This window comes from Gobius niger, assembly GCF_951799975.1.
Source record: "Gobius niger genome assembly, chromosome: 13".
In the NCBI taxonomy this organism is placed as follows: Eukaryota; Metazoa; Chordata; class Actinopteri; order Gobiiformes; family Gobiidae; genus Gobius; species Gobius niger.
Genome location: NC_136864.1, coordinates 25,772,483 through 25,791,848, shown reverse-complemented (window position 1 = coordinate 25,791,848; position 19,366 = coordinate 25,772,483). Strand labels below are relative to the sequence as shown.

General features: G+C 39.5%; 1 protein-coding gene across 1 annotated transcript; it reads right to left on the bottom strand.

The window, feature by feature from the left end:
• Positions 1-787: 787 nt before the first annotated feature.
• On the bottom strand, positions 788-7,724 carry LOC306972268 (aquaporin FA-CHIP-like; the record flags this gene model as incomplete). Its single annotated transcript, XM_079568815.1, has 4 exons — positions 788-1,054; positions 2,122-2,202; positions 4,902-5,063; positions 7,371-7,724. 4 exons carry the CDS (start codon positions 7,722-7,724, stop codon positions 866-868), a joined length of 786 nt encoding a protein of 261 aa, XP_079424941.1. The 3' UTR covers positions 788-865.
• Positions 7,725-19,366: the final 11,642 nt, after the last annotated feature.

Here is a 19,366-nt window from a genome sequence, read left to right as displayed (position 1 = left end):
AAATACTGCTAAAGTGGCGCTAGCCCACAGATAGCTTTGCCCGTTAGCCTGTTAGCTTCTTCTTCGTGATTCCATTAGTGTGTATTGCGCCTCCGACCTGGTGCAGGGAAAGTTGCAAGTGTGGTTTTCTGGCCAGAGACACCAGGGGGTGATGAAAGACCCCCCAATCATCCCATTAACACTTGTATTGCCCCCAGAGGGACTACGAAAAGGATTTATTAAAGTACTCAAGTCACTTAGTATTGCTTTAAGTATGTAAGAATCAATACAAAATCTGTTAAAATGACGATCATTGAATTACAAACTTTTTTTTCAGGGGTGTCCTTGGACCCCAGTTTGAGAACCACTGACCCAGTCAAGTGGTTTGTTTTTGGTGTTGTTGTTTGCAGCATTAATAGTCTCATATTATTCTATTGTTATGACTTCTTACTATTCTAACACTCCACCGTGAAATCAATAAAGTCATATCTTAGATCTATTCCTTGATTTGAGTTGTATTCAGTGATATTACTTACTAAAATGTAGTTCATTAAACATGTAAGCGCTGCACCTGGTGTGATGAACTTTAAAATAAATGAGAGCAACAAACAAATACAAAACATTATTTATCTTACAAAAAAAAACAGTCTTTAGTAACATGACCCAACTTTATAGTGACTCTCTAGCTCTGTAAGACAGACTTGTAGACATAATAAAAACCTTGACGTTTGAGCACAACAGACAGAAACACAACTGTTTGATTAGGCTGCAAAAAAAATCCCACGTCTTGCGATTCTCACCCCGCCCCGGTGAGGCATCCACATACACGTGGTTAGTGGTGACAAACAGACAGTGAACATCGAGAAGGCTGTGACATAGTATAGGCTTATTCTTTAGGCCACTGGCTGGGTCCCGGACTGCCCCCATCTCGGATCAGGTTATCATCCGCGGCCTCGTCGGTCCCGTTGAGAAGAATATCCCTCCTCGCTGACAGGCTGGGCGAGCGGGGAGCGAGGATGAGGTCGTAGATAAAAGCTGCCGCGATGCCCCCACACATGGGACCCAACCAGTACACCTGCAACAGAGGAGACACACAACCTTTACAGTGTTCAGCCAAGTTAGGAAGAAGAATGACGACCACCAGACAACTCATGTTAGTGGTTCACTTACGGAATTCACTTGTTTTACAGCAGCTCTTTTAAGTAAGGTGCATCCAGTAAGAAAAAGAAAAATGTGCAATTAAAAACAACAAAGGTAAATGCGCCATTAAAGAATAAAGATCGAGTAGAGATTTATATAAAAGGACTAATAACTGTGAGAAGAAAGCAAAAATGTTAATCAATTGAGACTGAAATTTAACAATATCTAATTTAACATTAATAGTGCAAAGAAATTGCTGTGGGAGGTGTTTTATAAAAATTGGCTAAACATGTCACTTCCTGGTCATATTCGGCTGAACAATCACTGTCAATGGCAATGGCAACCTCCAGCAGCAGCCGTTTATCGATAATAAAATGCATTTCTTATATACAGGGATTATCGCATCTGAAATACGACATTATTATTGCCTTTACAGCAGTTTAGTTCATCTTTGACACCTGGATTGTTCCAGTGTGGCTTTAAGTAGTTTTCTTCCAGCTTATACGGGCCTAACAATACCTAAATAGTTTTTTTTAACTAAACACATCTTGAACACATTAAAGGATGTTGTTTAGGGGCCATTGGATGTGTATCCAGCCCAGAAAAAGCAGAAACTAGTGTTTAGCTCACTAGCATTTATGCTAATGCAAAATATAAAAAATCTGTGTGTATTAATAATTTCTAACCAGGCTTTGACAAAGCTGAAATGTGGTCGATGGATTGACAACAGCAAAAAACACCAAGAATCATTCACAATTTGCGATGTCTGACATGCTAAACGCTAATAGCTAAAGTAAAAATACATTGAACATGGCTAGACAAAAGGTTTCCAGGACTAGCCGTCTTGCTAACAGCTAGCTTTTTATTTCTATGCTAACAACAACCTAGAGTATCTGTTTCCACAAACATGTGCACGTTTCATTTTTGCTTCGTATCTTTGCTCAAATTAGACTAAAGTATGGCAACCATTCATGACAAAAAAAAAGAAAAAGGTAAAGTTACCCAGTGGTTCGCCATTTGCCCGCGGATGATTGCCGGCCCGAAGGAGCGCGCCGGGTTGATGCCGCATCCGGTGTAACTGATCTGCAGAATGTCAGAATGTCAGAGCAAGGCATTAGCGTTAGCATTTAGCATAAGACTGAAACTGATCTTCACGAGCTGTCAGCGCACACACACACACACACACACACACACACACACACACACACACACACACACACACACACACACACACACACACACACACACACACACACACACACAGCGCGAGCGATGAGGGGCATAATGCGGGCTCATTTCAGCGGCACTCAAGCATGGGATGAAAAACGACTGGCACAGAGTCAGGCTTTAGGAAGACTGAGGGCCTGCTGTCTGTCTCGCCCGTGATATGAGCGACTAAATGGGACTTCCTGGTTTCAGGGTCGACTAAAAGAACAGTTTTTTTGGTATACTTTTATCAAGAAGAACTACAGAAGCCCATTGTGTTACCTCCCAAGAAGACTCAGTAGTGTTTGGAGGTTAAAATAAGAACTATTGTATAATCGGATGATAACTTTTCAGACTTCACAATTATTAATTTTTTCATTGCTTCATTTTATGCTAGTTTGAGAGATTAATGCTGCGTTCCACTTGATCTCAAGGGTCGAAACTTCCAAGCTCCCACCAGCACTGTAATTCTTCTGTAAGACAGAATCACCTACACTGCAAAAAGTAAATATCAAGCATTGTCTTAAATGACGTGATTTGAGGAAATATATCTTGTTTTGAGCGGTTTTCGCTAATTTTTTCTGATCGGACCAAGTTTACTTTGCTTGTTTGAGGACATTTCAGACCAGTTCTAGGGTAAATCTCGCTTGAAATAAGAAAGTAAAATTGCCAATGAGATAAGACCAATTTTCTTTCCCCATTGGCAAAGAAAAGGACCTGAAATGAGGACGAAATGTATCGAAACGAGTCAGAAACATCTCTGAACAAGTGAAATAATCCAGGACAAATGCCCAAGAGCTTCTTAACTAGTCAAAACAACAAAAATTTGGATTATTATGCTCAAATTGAGATGTTTATACTAATCTAGTTAATTACTTTTTGCAGTGTAATCCAAGAAGGAGCATTTAAAGATGGCTGCGCTGACGGTACATGCAACAAATGTAAAGCTTTGATAAACTGCGATCTTTGGCAGATGTTTCCCAAATATACTTGTTAAGTATCAACCCCTAAAATGTCAGATGGTGCAACCGTCCGAGCAAATGACCAGACTAATAAAGCCTCTGAAAATTGTATTTTCAGGGTAACAAATTAAAAATAAAACATCATGGCATAATTGTATGTTAAATATCTTACAAATAAGCCATCATGAATCGTGAATATTAATAGTTTTAAAGCTTTTGAGAAAATTAAAAAACTTCTGTCCGACAATTTGTAATCTTAAAATATCAGTGTGGCACAACCGTAAGAACAAGGCTGTTATTTTCTAATAAAGAATAGTATCAGCAAACAGGATATAACATCAGCTAGAAGAACAGGTTGTCTTCATGGCTGAGTGAAAAGTTTTGAAAATCTCTATCAATAATTGAGAACATTTTTGCTTTTTTCCGACTCGATGGTACAATGTCACACTTTCGGTGTCAGGTGGTACAACCAATGTAAATATTGTAAAATATGATTTTATTGTAAAGGGTTTTAATTAGTTTTAAAAGTATTTTTTTTACCCATGCTTTCAAATGCTAAAGCTAATGTAAGAGTCAACATAAAAGACCATTTAATTTTAAATGAGTTGCTAATGTCAGATTGTGCAACCAGACAGTCAAGTGGTGCAACTGCAAAAAATGTCAAATTACCATCTAAAAATGCTAGAGATGCACTGATCAAACACTGGTATAAGTTATCAGAGCCAACACTAGAAAAAAAAAAAGATCAGATATCGGTTTAAAATATCTGACAATTAACCGATAACTGTTTTGGTTTGATCCTCTGGTTTTATTGCTGATTACAGCATCAGTCTGTTACAAATTACAGATGAAATGCTCAGAGGAGAGAGGCTGTTCTAAGATATACTTGGTTAAGATTTGATTTTGTACAAAATATTGGAAACGTTTTAAATTTTAGAAAAACTCAGTTGCGCCACCTGACATTTTTTTTTATACAGAGAAGCTACAAATACATAAAAGATACTTTTAAATACTTTTAACTGTTATTTAACAAACATAACTTGTCTAAACACATAATTATTGACTCAAAAATATGCAAAAAGAGCCCTTATATATCATTGACCACAGTACAGATGCTACTCTCTCTTTTGCCCTTTTCTGTACAGAGGGAGAAGTTTCATCATAAATATAGAAAAGAAACTATTGATTTTTGCTCTCTTACTTCTCTCATATATTACCAAGCACACAAAATGGCTGATCAAATTGTAAATACTACATGCATTTGTTTGTGTCTTCCTCATTAAAATGCATTCCGCACATTGTCTGATAAGTTTGCAAAAGAGATCATTTCAGAAACGGTAAGCCCAGAGCCCCATATGGCACAACGCTGAACCGCCCATCAATAATCATAAAAAACAACACAGTAATCCCACCTCATTGCTCACAATACAGAAACTATTTTGTTTTCTTCTCTATTATTCCGCCGGCATCGCTGCTGTCCCGACCAAATAAACAAACCATGCAGTCGAGAGGACCCCCTTTATCCACGTCGCCTGCAGATGTTTACTGTGCCATTTCAGACGCTTTCCGAGGCTGAAGTTTGTGTGCCACTTCACAGAGTTTGCGGACACTTACAGCCACCAGATGTCCCAGCGTGACGGACAGCCCTATGGCCAGCGGAGCCGACCCCTGGACGTCGCTGCGTCTCTTGTCGGTCACGGCGATGACACACAGGACCAGCTGCAGAGTGGCGAAGAACTCGATGGCGAAGCCTTGGCCCGCGGACACACCTGTCAACTGGAAAACGGGCAGGTCAGCAATGAACGAAAACCACATGAGTTTTAAGAACTGATCTCCCATAAAATGAGCCATTGCAATGCACTCGACAAAGTAGGTTTTTCGTGTAAATGGTGGTTTGAAGTTCCTTGCTTAACCTCTTAACTCCCACCTGAACGGATCCCATTACCTCCAGTTTGGCTTTACCCTAATCAAAAAGCTTCTTGGGAAAAAAGCACCAAAACAGCCACAAAAATTAGAAGAAAACAAGGATGTGAACGCAACAAAAATGTGACAAAAATTCAACAAAGAAGTGACAAAAAATCAACAAAAAAGTGACAAAAACTCAACCAAAAAGTGACAAAAATTCAACAAAAATGTGACAAAAATTCAACAAAAATGTGACAAAAATTCAACAAAAATGTGACAAAAATTCAACCAAAAAGTGACAAAAACTCAACCAAAAAGTGACAAAAATTCAACAAAAATGTGACAAAAATTCAACAAAAAAATGACAAAAATTAAACAAAAATGTGACAAAAATTCAACCAAAAAGTGACAAAAATTCAACAAAAATGTGACAAAAATTCAACCAAAAAGTGACAAAAATTCAACCAAAAAGTGACAAAAATTCAACAAAAATGTGACAAAAATTCCACAAAAAAATGACAAAAATTAAACAAAAATGTGACAAAAAATCAACCAAAAAGTGACAAAAACTAAACCAAAAAAAATTACAAAAACTCAACAAAAATGTGACCAAAAAGAAAAAAAACAACATAAAAAAGGTGACACAACACAGCAACAACGCGGGGAAAAAGATCAGTTTTGTGGGTCTTAGCTTTCAAATGAGGTGTTACACAGACCTATATGGCCAAAGAGGACAGAATGCATTTGGTTCAGGCGGGTGGTAAGAGGTTAAGCATTGGCCGAAAAGCTGTCAAAATCGGCTCAGCTTAAATGACTTAAAATAGTTAAAATTACAATCATAGAGGCAACAGTGGCTCAGGGGTTGGCCTGAACGTTGGCCAAGGGCATAAGATGTTGTGTCCCTTGGCAAGACACGTCACACGAATGGCCTGCTATAATATACAAAGCGAGATTAAGCTTCTCTTAGGTAATGTTTTCAGGTGTAGGCTGATGAGTGCCTGGAGAAAATCCACCCAAACGCGATAAGAACAAGAAAACACGGCACAGAACGACTGCACATGGCCAGGGAATCAGTGTTAATTTTGACAACATTTAATTTAGTTAATTTTTGTCACTTTTTTGTTGAATTTTTGTCATTTTTTTGTTGAATTTTTGTCATTTTTTTGTTGAATTTTTGTCACATTTTTGTTGAATTTTTGTCACATTTTTGTTGAATTTTTGTCACTTTTTGGTTGAATTTTTGTCACTTTTTGTTGCGTTCACATCCTTGTTTTCTTCTCATTTTTTGTGGCTGTTTTGGTGCTTTTTTCCTAAGAAGCTTTTTGATTAGGGTAAAGCCAAACTGGAGAAAATGGGATCCGTTCAGGTGGGAGTTAAGAGGTTAAGCATCAGCTTAGTCTTTTGACGAAAATGTAATTCGACTTTAGTCTCGTTTTAGTCAAAAAATATCTTCAATTTTAGTCGACTAAAATTGCAAGTAAATTTAGTCGACTAAATTTAAGACTAATTTAGTTGACTTTTCCTTTATAATATTCATTATAATCATATTTAATCTTGTTCCTCTGCTTCATGGAGCTGCTCCACATGAACAAAGCTCAGAGCTGATCCTTTAACAGAGTTTTTACATGATCTGAGGCTTTTTCAGACGGTCAATAGAAGTTTGGATGATTTTAGTCTCTCCCTTTCATTTTTATTTAGTCTTATTTTAGTCGACTAAAATATCTGGACATTTTAGTCATAGTTTTAGTCTCATGAGAAACTTTTAATTTAGTTTTAGTCCAATTTTAGTCGTCAAAAATAACACTTTGACTAAAATTAAGACAGAAATATTTTAGTTGACGAAATTAACACTGCAGGGAATCAAACCTGGGATCTTTATTGCTGTGAGGTGAAAGAGCTATGCCCTCAGCCACCGTAAGAAAAGAAACACAGTTCAACCCAAGTGCAAAATAAATCTTGGAATTTTATATGGGAACCTGAGCTACGTTCTGAATAACAACTGGTTGCACATTTTCCTGTCTGTTTTTGCACAACTCTGAGTGATCTTCTTGAACGCCGACTGTAACAAGTGAATTTCTCCATTGTGAGATCAATAAAGGATTATCTTATCTTATAATATTTATCCCATTCCTGCTGGTTTTTCCTGTGACTTCAACTCATTTCCAGGCTCCGACTCACCTGGTTGACCGCGAGGCCGACTTTCCGAGGCCTGAATCCGTCCAGCAGCGCGCTGGCGGCCACCGCCCCGAGCATCTGCGCCAGAGTGTAGCAGAGGAACCGGAGCAGGCTGATCTGACAGCTGACCAGCAGACCGAGGCTGACGGCGGGGTTCAGGTGGGCGCCGCTGACGTGACCCAAGCTCTGGACCAGCGTCGCGATGGCCAACCCGAACGCCAGGGACACCTTCACCTCCTGGGCGAGGTTCCCGGGGCTCCCTATGGCGGAGGCGATCCCGAAAACAATGAACAGCAGCATGCCGATGAACTCCGCGCTCACGGCCCGCCAAAACGGCCAGCTCTTTATTTCCCTCATGGCGGCGAGGAGTGAAGTGATGTGTTTGTGATCAGCTACTAGTTTTATGCTGAAGATGGTGGTGTGAAAGGGGGAGGGTGAACGTGACCATGCGGAGAAATGTGGCGCAAAAAAAGTTTCACACATTCAACCGTCATTTTTTGTTATTTTTGTCGTCCATAGCACTTTGAACAAAGACAAAATCTTAATAAGGCCCCGATGACAGAGTGGTCATCTAATGAGCAGAGGGCCACCTTGGTTGTGGTCCTAATTCATTCAAAAATGTCTGTGAACTCAATAATGCAATAACACTACACACATATATAAATAGGTGCAGCACATTCAGAGTTCCTATTTTATACTACAAATAATCTATGTTGATTGACAAAGACGGGAAAGTTATTCAGGTCTAATTTTTCAGCAAACAAAATCTTCACAAGCAAACACACAAAGCACAACCCCAGATCTTTCAAAAGGGAACATTATTGCAACATTAAGATTTAAGATTAAGCTTTATTGTGTGCACTACTGACAGCATTTGCAGTTTGGCATTAAACCTCTATCATTTCTTTGCTTTCATAAATATGGCTTAGATAATAATAATAATGGGCGTTGTGTTCTCGAACTTTTCACACCAAGTGCCACTTAAGAAAACAAAGTCTCTATCCATCTTTAAAGTACTCGAGAGATCATCGTTTGATGAGGAGAGCACATTTGTACTCAATCATCTTGGACATAACTCACTTTGAGAAATGAAATCAAGACTGGCCAAGACCACAAAAGATTTCATGTTGTGGTTGGATGGTAAAACCAACCCCATTGCACAATTTACTCCCCGTAACTGCAACCACATATATAAACATTTGATTAAATGTTTGTGTTCTTTCATTGGTTCATTCTTTCAGCATAGTTTTAATCATCAAAGTAACTTCCCAAACTATACTTTTGACATATTGCCCCACTGATAAAAACAGATTTGACTTCGCCAATTATAAATTCAGACACATTTTCATTTGTATTTGTCACACTGACAGTAGCTTGGTCTGAGACAGGCCTAATTATGTGGATGAGCTGTCAGCCTTCACCAGGACCATGCAGTGCACCTGGAGATATGAACGAGTTACTTACGTTAACAATGTCTGCAAACAGTGTTCCACAAATGGACCAACGATATTTAATTATTTTCCTACTTTTTTTGGGACTATTTGATTTGCCTCCAGCGGAAGGAAAATACCGAGCAGATTTATAGAAGCATGATTTTAATGTGTGCTGGGACCTCATGGGATATACTTATATCAAACTCTTGATATGATCACAGTTTTTAAAATGAGCAGCATACAGTTTAAAAACGTATAGATATTCTATATTCAAAGGCCTCAATCTGCTTAAACATGATCATCTATGAGTATTATTTCAACTGCAAAGAACTGGGGGGTGTGTGTGTGTACATGTGAGACAGAAGGAACAGTTAGCACAGGATAGGCTCATGTCCTGACCCGCTGGGCCTTGAACAAGTGAGTGGTCCCAGCACCCTGGAGGCCCACCTATGGACCAGTGCATGTCACAAATATGAAATACTAAAGAGACAACTTTGAAACATACCTCAGCAGTGTATTTCACACTGTCTTTTTCACACATATTCCAAAATTAACATGGTGTGTTCACTTCCTAATGCCATTTTCAGTGTCGTCATTGAGTTGAACAAGCCAGTCACTTATTATTTCTTTAACAAAGTCCATTATGTACAGGAAATTATAGCTCAATGAAGGAAATTTGAACTTAAAGATGTCATATAGGCTTTATTTGTCTAATGATTTTTATCTTTTGTTATGCTTCTACGCAATACTTGAAAACAGGAAGGAAACCGAGCTGTTGTGGTTAAGTGACATCACACAATGTGCGTGAGTGGACAAGCAGCTTGTGTTTTTTTTAAATCAAAAAACCCCCAAAACTACTACAATAAAAAAAAACACTGCTGTAGAGTCAGTGTGGCAGTTAACTGTACAGTGACACACACTTAGTCATATGTTCCAGTAGTGCGTTCTCAGCAGTCTGTAGTGACACATATGCACATACAGTAATAGTTTGAAAGAAACATGAATCAGTGTTTTCAGTCTTATAGCTTTGAAATTTGTACTGTATATTAGCAAAGCGTGTTTCTTCGATAAAAATTGATGTCAGAAATCACACAAACGCTTATGAATATCTGCAGATACATTGTCTCACAACTTTGGATTATTTTTTGTGAATGTTTTTTATTTTTTTATAACAATCTTATTAAAAAGGAATTCTACTCTGTTTAGTCTGCTATTTACCAAAAAAAAAAAATCTGTTTCTCAAATGTCTGCCTTTGGGTCACAGGTTTTAGGTTTTACGTAAAGTTTGGTGTGGGAGTGTGTGGACTTTGCATGTTCTCCCCGTGTCTGTGTAGGTTTCCTCCGGGTACTCTGGTTTCCCTTACCACTAAAAACATGTACAATAGGCCAGGATGAATGAAAGTGTGCTTGAGAGTGCAAATGTCGTCCTTTTTTTGCTGCTACTGCAACAAACCACTGGTGCCCCGTCGGCCCCAGGCACCTGATCTCCGTTCTGCTCCCCTCACTTCTCCTTTAAAAGTCAGTCCTGCGTGCCAACACAGGTTCACCGATTCGCTGCTGCTCGGGATTGGAACAGTCACATGGGTCTGGCAACAAGATGGAAAAGGCTTTACAAGGTTTAAAAACACAAAACTTGCAATTAACACATGCAAAAAACATAATAGCCAAAACCATAAAGGAAATAAATCCCTACTTGAGTCATCTTACAAGTGCAACTCAATCTGATCCTTTAATTAGGTTGAATTGCATCGCGTTTATTTAATATCATATCAAAACCTACATGAGAACCGACATGAGAACTGCATCTGTAATTAAAGTGATTGATACTCCACATTGAATACCTTCAGCGCTCTCCAGTCCTCTCAGAACCTCCTCCTCTACATGCTGGGATTCTTCGAACAACAAGATTTAGTGCCTGACCTAGAAGTAACTAACACCAGCCCATAACAATAGAGGCACTAATATAACTCTTTGGCATCTAAACAAGAGTGGTGTGAAGTCCATTGTTGAGAAGACAGCTCATTGTAACAAGCGCGTGTCACGCTGAGACGGATACACAAGTCTCAGACACTGCGGTGAAGGAAATGGCTCCCTTTGAATTATCCAAAACAAAGGAAAGCAGCCCATTACTGCCCGTCTGTGTGGGAAAAGAGGACAGGGTCAAAAGGGCAACCTTGTCTAGTCACCACTTAGTACAATGTAGACACTGGGACGAAGGGGCAAATGATGTGAGGAGAGTTCAAGCAGTTGGAACATTGTTATTATACGTAAGCTTGTTAGAGGAATTTGTAGGATTTGGTGCAGAATGACATATTAATTGAATCATCTCCCTACAGAGAGTCAAAGTGAGCACTAATTCAAAAAGTAGTGTTGAAGAATAAAAACAAACAAAAATTGTGAATTTAATGGATGGATGGTTAACTGGATCTTCTTCTTCTTCTTCTTCTTCTTCTTCTTCTTCTTCTTCTTAACAATTAAGTACAATCTCGGTCTGTGGTTCCAAAGTTTTTTTTAATTTCATGTATGAAGAGTTCATTTGCAAAAACAGATAAGTGCCATTGAAAAAACTCAACCAAGCTACAACATTTCTCTTTACATAGCAGTGTTTTTCATTACCAGATTTTTTTCAGTGCCATAAAAATATGAAGTCACTTGTTCTTAACTAAATTCACACAACTTTTGCTTCATAAGTGGCATCTGTTGCGTGCAAATAACAAATATGCAAAACGATTTTGAAAAAAATTCAAAACGGAGATATCTGTTTTTGCAAATGAACTCTTCGTATTCTTTTGGTCTTTCTTTGATCCCCGTATCCCTGGTTTGGAAACTTTAAGGCCATAGCACACATGAACGCAGCACACCGCGGCACGCCATTTGACGCGCGTCCATGTGCTGTGTCAAGAGAGCGCAAACATGATGATTTGAGTTTACCTGCTCAGGCTGAAGTAGGAGTCCTGATGGAGTCCTGAAGTTGGACTCCAAAGTTCACAGCGTTCCTCCTATCTGTCACAGGCCAGAGACCCATCTGCAGTGGCAAAGGCTGTGTTTTCCTCCCCCTCCGCAGCGTCTGAACTCAGCAGATCCCAATTGTGACATGGGATTGAGCGTTGCAGTGCGTCACCGCAACCTCGGTGCGTGTTCTCTCACAGAAAATAATAGAGTTGGCTTTTCTGCCGCACATCGAAGCGTCTCGGGGTGCGTTGGACTTTAGTCTATGTCAGTGTTTGAAAGATTAATCTTGCTTTAAGAAGCCTAGTGTTTAGGACTGCTGCACACAGTAAGAAGAGTGTTTAGGCCACCGTTTTTCCATATTGATATGTGTTCTTACCTGAACTTAGACAAGTTGATATGCACCTGTCTGGTCTTTGTGCGTGCCCATGGAAGAGCGTGGTCGCTTTTAACTTCAGCCCGTTTGGAGCTATAGGAATACATTGGGAGAGGCCAAATGCTAACCACATCTTTGGTCTTTTTGCACGACTGAGGGCACACAGTTCTTCCATACTGTGATATGTTCTTACCTGAGCTTAGACAAGTTGATATGCACCTGTCTGGTCTTTGTGCGTGACCTTGGAAGAGCGTGGTAGCTTCCAACTTCACCACAGTTTGAAGCTATAGGAAAATGCTGGGAGAGGCCAAATGCTAACAACATCTTTGGTCTTTGTCCTGACTGAGGGCACGCACAAAGACCAGACAGTTACGCATCAACTCGTCTAAGCTCAGGTAAGAACATATCCTCTTCCTTTAACACTCTTCAACCCTACTCACTACGTTGTTTTCCACCTTCACTAAAAAATTATATATTACGCGGCAAGTTACCAGGGTAAACATTATATTACAAATCGATTATTGTTTGCCATCAATTTTCCTAATACAAAAACACTTGCTGGATTTTGATGCATGTGGTGATGCTTCTCTCCCCCAGCCTCTGTTTGATAAACCACTTGGTTGGCCCACTTTACTGTGAACATGCCAATGAACTACGCCCTTGTACAGATCCAACAAATCAAACACCTGCCTAACTTTATCATCTGAAAATGCTCACACTGATAAGAACCCTTTTACCCAAAAGCATAAAACATAATGATAGATTTCTTTTTAATATCTCTATTTAAAAAAATATAGCTTCACCATATCCAAACAGTTGATAGAAGCTAGCCAAGATGGGCTCACGTCAAAGGCACAAAACATTTACAAGTTGTGGTTTATTTAATGTAAGACAAAATGCACTTTGTGGCGATTGCAGGATCCCTTGACGTCGAGATGGGTTTCTTCAGGGGCCTCGTGGTCTCTCATCAACTAAAAATATGCTCTAGTCATCCTGCGAGATGATCACTATGACCAAACCTAGCTAGCTTGAGATCTGGAGTTAGGCGCAATTTACATTTACCACGTTGAGGTGTCTTTTTTGCCCCAAATACATCGTAAATTCACACACTCCCAACTTGATTTAACTTGCATTTTTATCATTTTGAACAAAGTCAGCCAAACTATCAAGAACTTACCACCCCCAACTCCCTTTGAATGGTGTTTCCAGTGCTCGAGTTTAAATAGTCAAGCAAAGCGGTGGAACAATCTCTTAAATGTTGTTGTTTCTTTGTCATAAATGAAAAAAATATTATATTCAATTCATTTAAGACTTGGGCCCTAGAGTTCAACAGTTTTTTTCATGACCAGTGCATACCCAGCTTGGGGGGAATCGACCACTGGCCTGATTTATGGCTTGAATGAAAGATTGCAGTGAATCAGAAGAACCAAGCTCATTCATATAACGTGTCTTCTCTCAATGTGGTTCTTGTTACTGTATGTTATGCCACTGTCAGTCAAAAAGCTACGCTGTGTGAGTTTGAATGCAGTGTTAGAGATGCAAATAAATTCTAAACTTTTTTTTAGATTTCAAGGATAATGTATAGTGCATTCACTTCTTTTTTCTGTGCGAGGATGGCATGTTCTTTCCATCACGTGCTCCTATTGCTTGACTCAAGATCTAGATAGGCTGCCCAAACAACATGGGAAGGATGGGGAATATAGAGAATCCCTTCAGGGACTAAAAAGTAAATCCTAACCTTATGACTTTGCCACCATTAATAGCATAAACGTATTTACTGGAGTTTGATGTAGTCGTACCAGCAGCTTAAAGCCAAAAGGCACCATGCGAATAAATCCAGTGCGTTCTTATTCACTTTCCTCCTCATCTTCCTTCTGGTTTTTGCAAAAGTGGCACTTTTCCAAAAGGGAAGACTGCACTTTTGTAGCGTTGGTGTGATTCATTTGTTAATTTCCCTTCTGCAGTACACACCAGAAATCATTAACATCGCCGGTGCATTACGCTGTATAAGTTCACAACAGACAGGATATTTCGAGGTCAGAGTTTTGTCCCGGCGATTAATATTTGTTTTCCACTGGCAGCACTTGCACTGCGTAGACAACAGCTAACTCATAAATTATCCACTGCTCCTAAATTTGAAGTCACACCAAACATGTTTTCACTGCGACCCAGTCAGTCAGACTCATGTGAGTGGTGCCACCGAGAGACAACAATAAACATTTGAATTCACTTGCGGTGGGATAAAGCCGACATCTGTTTGCGTCAGCGCACTGCCTAACAATGAATCACGGCATACAACATTGCATTATATGTCAGGCAAATACCATGTTGGTTTGCGGGGACCGGAGAATTTCTTTCTGTCAGTGATAGAGCATTTGAACATACACTTATAATGGATGCCAAATGTCCATATACGTTAAACAATCTTTCAGCAATATACTTTTGAGGTGACAGTAGTTCATGAGGTCAAATGATCGTCTTATGTTAAAAAGACTGGCAGTTCTATTCCAGGTATGACCAGTTCATAGTTCTGTGTTATTGTGCAAGACACTTCAAGATGCTCTGGCTGCTCTCGGAGTAAAAATGCTGAGGGATATTCGGGGGCATGTCCTCCGGTCCTCATAAACTTTGTCTTCATTACTGACTGTTCACTTGGACTTTGCCATTTGTCTGTTTTATTAGCTACGGCCACATGGTCAGAGAAATCAGATCAATGCAGTCAATAGGTTCAATTCAATCATCAGATCTGGTTTTGCATGCGTTCATGATCAGCTGCTACAACTACAGCAACAGGTGGAACCGATTCATGGCGATTGCAAACACTATTTGTGGATTGAGAAGTCAAAGTGCTCCCCATTGTCTCAATCCTCCTGGCTAAAGAGTCTGATGGATATGCAAAACCAGCACTTAAAGGAACAGGCCACCGTTTTTGCATACTGAGATATGTTCTTACCTGAGCTTTGACGAGTTGATGCGTACCTGTCTGGTCTTTGTATGTGCCTGTGGAAGAACGTGGTCTCTTCTAACGTCACACCGTTTGGAGCCATAGGAATGTGCTGGGAGAGGCTAGATACTAACAAAGTCTTTGGTCGTTTTGCGTGTCTGAGGGCACACAGTTCTTCCATACTTTGATATGTTCTTACCTGAGCTTAGACAAGTTGATGTGTACCTGTCTGGTCTTTGTTCGTGCCCGTGGAAGAGCGTGGTAGCTTCCAACTTCACCACCGTTTGGAGCTATAGGAATACATCGGGAGAGGTCAGTGTCATGTCTGGTGTTGGTTAAGTTCTTTTTTTTTGGTGCTATTTAGTCATTCTGTTTAATTTTGAAATCTTACCTTTTGTTTCTCGTTTCAGACTTCCTTCCTGCCCTTCCCTGTTCCCCCCGCCTGTGTGATTACCTGCCTCTCCCCTAATGTGTGACACCTGTTGTCTTTGCCCTTCCCGCCCCTTTAGTATATATTATCTGAGTCTTCCCCTTTGTCTTTGTCCTTGTGCAGGGAACCATGTCATTTTGTTCTCGTATGTTTTAAGTTTTTGACACTTCTGTTTTTGGTCTCTCTTCCTTGTGCAGCTCTTGTGAGAACTCTTTGTTGTATATCCTTGCTTTTGACCACATTAATAAAAAGATTCTGAGCCACGCATGTGGGTCTTCTGTGCTGAACGTGATAGTCAGATGCTAACAACATCTTTGGTCGTTTTGCGTGACTGAACGCACGCGCAAAGACCAGACAGATACGCATCAACTCGCCTAAGCTGAGGTAAGAACATATCTCAGTATGTAAAAACGGTGGCCTGTTCCTTTTAAGGGTTCAAGCCTCAATTTTTGGTTTGTTTTGCCAGATGCATAATTACTTCGACCTACGATGTACAATCACTAGTTCAAAGAAACCCCAAATGTACGATCGTTTCACAACGTCGGATACAGTGTGGTTAAAATGCACTATTCAGTTTCATTGGTGCTTTGTCAGCCTCCATACACTGACCCCTTATCACTTACTGTCTCCCCTGAGCGGTCACATGTGCTGGCGCCTCCACCGGTCCGCCGCGAATGTGCAATCGGAGCACTTTTGTTTGTGTAGTAAGTTCGGCTTTTAATACTTCTCAAGAATGGATGTTGAATGTTGCAACAAAGTAGAAGGAGATGGACTTGCTTTCTGTGTATTTTCAGAGGATGCCGAGTGTCAGACGCTAATCAGAGGAGCAGCTTCACGACTCTTCGATCAGAGGATCAACTTCACAAACTCTTTGACTGAAGAAGACTGACTAAAGTTCAGTAAGTGCCTATTATAAAGTTTGGTTAATGCAGCGGTTTGGCTCTACTTGGAAATATGTTTCATGCTGAGATTGACAGGTATTGTCAAGAGTTGTGTTGTGTCTTCCCATTCAAGTGTCTGCTGTGTTGCTTTGGCCTGGCTGCTGTGGCGGTGTTGTTGTGATAGCTCCGCACAGTTGTGTGCCTCATATCTTATGTAGGCCTGGTTTGGCATTGATTTAGTTTAGTCCTGGTGAACTAGACAACACATTCAACTAGAAAAATGCAGGTCCTGTGGTGTGTATGGCTACCTGTGCATCGGGGTCATTCTGTGGTTGCATCAGTCGGTGTAAGTTCTGCTGCTACGGAGTGTGGAGCTCTATTTCAATGACTTTATATTCACTTTTGTTCACAATTTTTCCCGTTGTACATAATTTGGGCTGTCTGTATGATAATGTGGCTTTGAGCATGTGGCAACAATGGTTTGGTCTGTTCACCTGTTTCCAAAGTGTAAACCTAGTGCTTTCCGTACAATGAGAGAGTGGAAAATAAAGCAAACTAATGTTTCATCAATTTGAATATAGAAGTATTTTAAAATAATGTTTGCATACCACTTCAGAAAAGAAGTCCAGTGACCAGAGAAAGATCAGCTTTTTGATGGAATGTAAAACTACCTGCTGTATCTGTCTCATTTCAAACTGTGAGGCAACTGCTTTATCACATTTTTTTAATTGATCACCCAAATTGCCTGTGTGAATTGCAAAGGTGTGTACGATAGGTGGCACATAAGCCATTGAGCTCAGTGTGAAGTGACAGACTATAGCCTTGTAGAGCTTTTAAAGAGACGGCAATTTTACACTATTTCATCAGCTCAAACTAAGGATGTTCTACTTTCACCTTGTTATTGTCAAACATCCCCAATAGGCTTAAAAAATGTGCGTAATTCTTGAAGCTGGTGAAGTGAATCAACAACCCATGGCTTTGTTTGTTATCCAGACATTTGGATATCATTTTAGAAGTAGCAAAACAGTGACTTGCTATATGGAACGTTCCTGTAGAGTTGACCCAATGACCCAGCGAAGGCCGCACAGGTTTCACCATTGATCTTCCATGTCAAATATGGAGTGCACGTGCAACGCATAGACCGCATGGGTGGGCTTTGCTCGATTTTTGTCCTATAGTCAAAAGATAGCGGGCTGGGGCTCTAAACAGTGGCCCAAAGTAGAGCTTTTATAGAAGTTGCCAACAGCTAAACTTTTGACAATATTTTTAACAGGTATTTTAACAGATGTTTAACACGTCCTTATGATAACAAATATGTTTTGCATAGTCTGGTTGACATGACAAGAAGAGAAATGCCTGGAATGTGACAGACTTTTCCAATTATTGAGTGTCTAAGAGTACTAAAACCCTGTTAATGATGTGTCATGATGTCTTTCTTATTCCACCCAATATTTGATTTAAAGACAGAAAATTAAATCATATTAATGTTATTATATGACAAAGGCATATTTTAATTATAAGCACACATTTCTGAACTCCAAAATCAGCCGATGATAATCCTAATCACTTTATCTGCCAATGTTTCCTTTCAAACCTGGGCGCTAAACCAGGGCAACAAAAACATCTCATAACAATAAAGTAGAAATGGCGGATAATAACTTGTTTATTCATTTTGACCATGCATTAGTGTGTTCATGTTCAGTTGATGGGGGTCAGAGGAACGGTAGAAGCAGCCATGCTTTGATCAGTCCGTCTCAGGGCGGTGGCGGCTATATTTTACAAGCTCCGTTAGCCTTGTGGGAAAAGGAATGGATAAACTAATGCATTCTCTTGGTCTCCTGTGCTTCTCTGAATTCTCTGCATATTTCTGGTGAGTTAGTTACACCTCAAAAGTAGTGACATCTTCTTTTTAACCAAGATAACTGCTTTGATAGTATAAAATATCATATGGTCTTTTTTTGTCAACAAAGAACATGTGTGAAAATGACACAGCACGACACTGGTAGGAATAATATTATGCATTGCTCCCCATGGACTATAACCATTGGAGTCTTAAGGAATGGGTGTGACCAAAAATATTGCCTACTCCTTCTAAAATGTCTAAATGCTTTGTAGTGCAACATGACTCTCAACTGACTTTGTGTCATCAACAAAATAATGATTTATTAGCTGTGTTATTAGTTGGGATTGCGCATGAACTTTTAAAAGGTTTTACTTTATTCTGTAACACCGCTAATTTGGTGTGGAGTTTGCACATTCTCCCGAAACAAAAATAAATCCAACTCGAATAAAAAAATAACAATTACAACTCCTAAGGTTGGGCAACATCAGGCCAGAGGATCAAATCTGGCTCTCCAGCACATCCAGTTGTTCCTCAAATGTTTTTCACTGATACAGTGTTGCATCCATTAGAGATCTGTTAAAATACTTCCAAAAACTTGCTCATGTTTCGAGTTTTTACAACCGTTAAAAGTGCTCTTGTGTTGTAGCAATATATAGCCTGGAATGTTCCACAGCGCTTTAACTAATAAAAACTCAGACAAAAGGTTTTGATAAAATATACAATGTGTTTTATTTACTTATAAAAGTGAGACATTTCAGGAGTGCACAAACAACAGACTTCTTTAGAGACATCGGGTGATATATACTGTATAAACATTATACAAAAAAACAAAAACATGGCTCAATGTAGAATACTGACGGCAGCAAAGGGTTAAAAATCATCAAGTGCTGAGAACCAAAAACAGGCAAGTGACATTTTGGCAGAGCGGCAAAGAGTTTCACATTTCAACTGCTCTTAATAAATTGCCCTTACAGGTATATTATGCACTTTTCCCATTTTATTATCTCATAAACATCATAAGAGATTGGAATTGTTTTTTATTATGATTAGCGGTAAATGTATTATGACTATATATTGCTTGACAATGTATAGTCATCATCACAAGTGTACATTTGTTTATTCAGAAAGTACTCCAAACCCCCT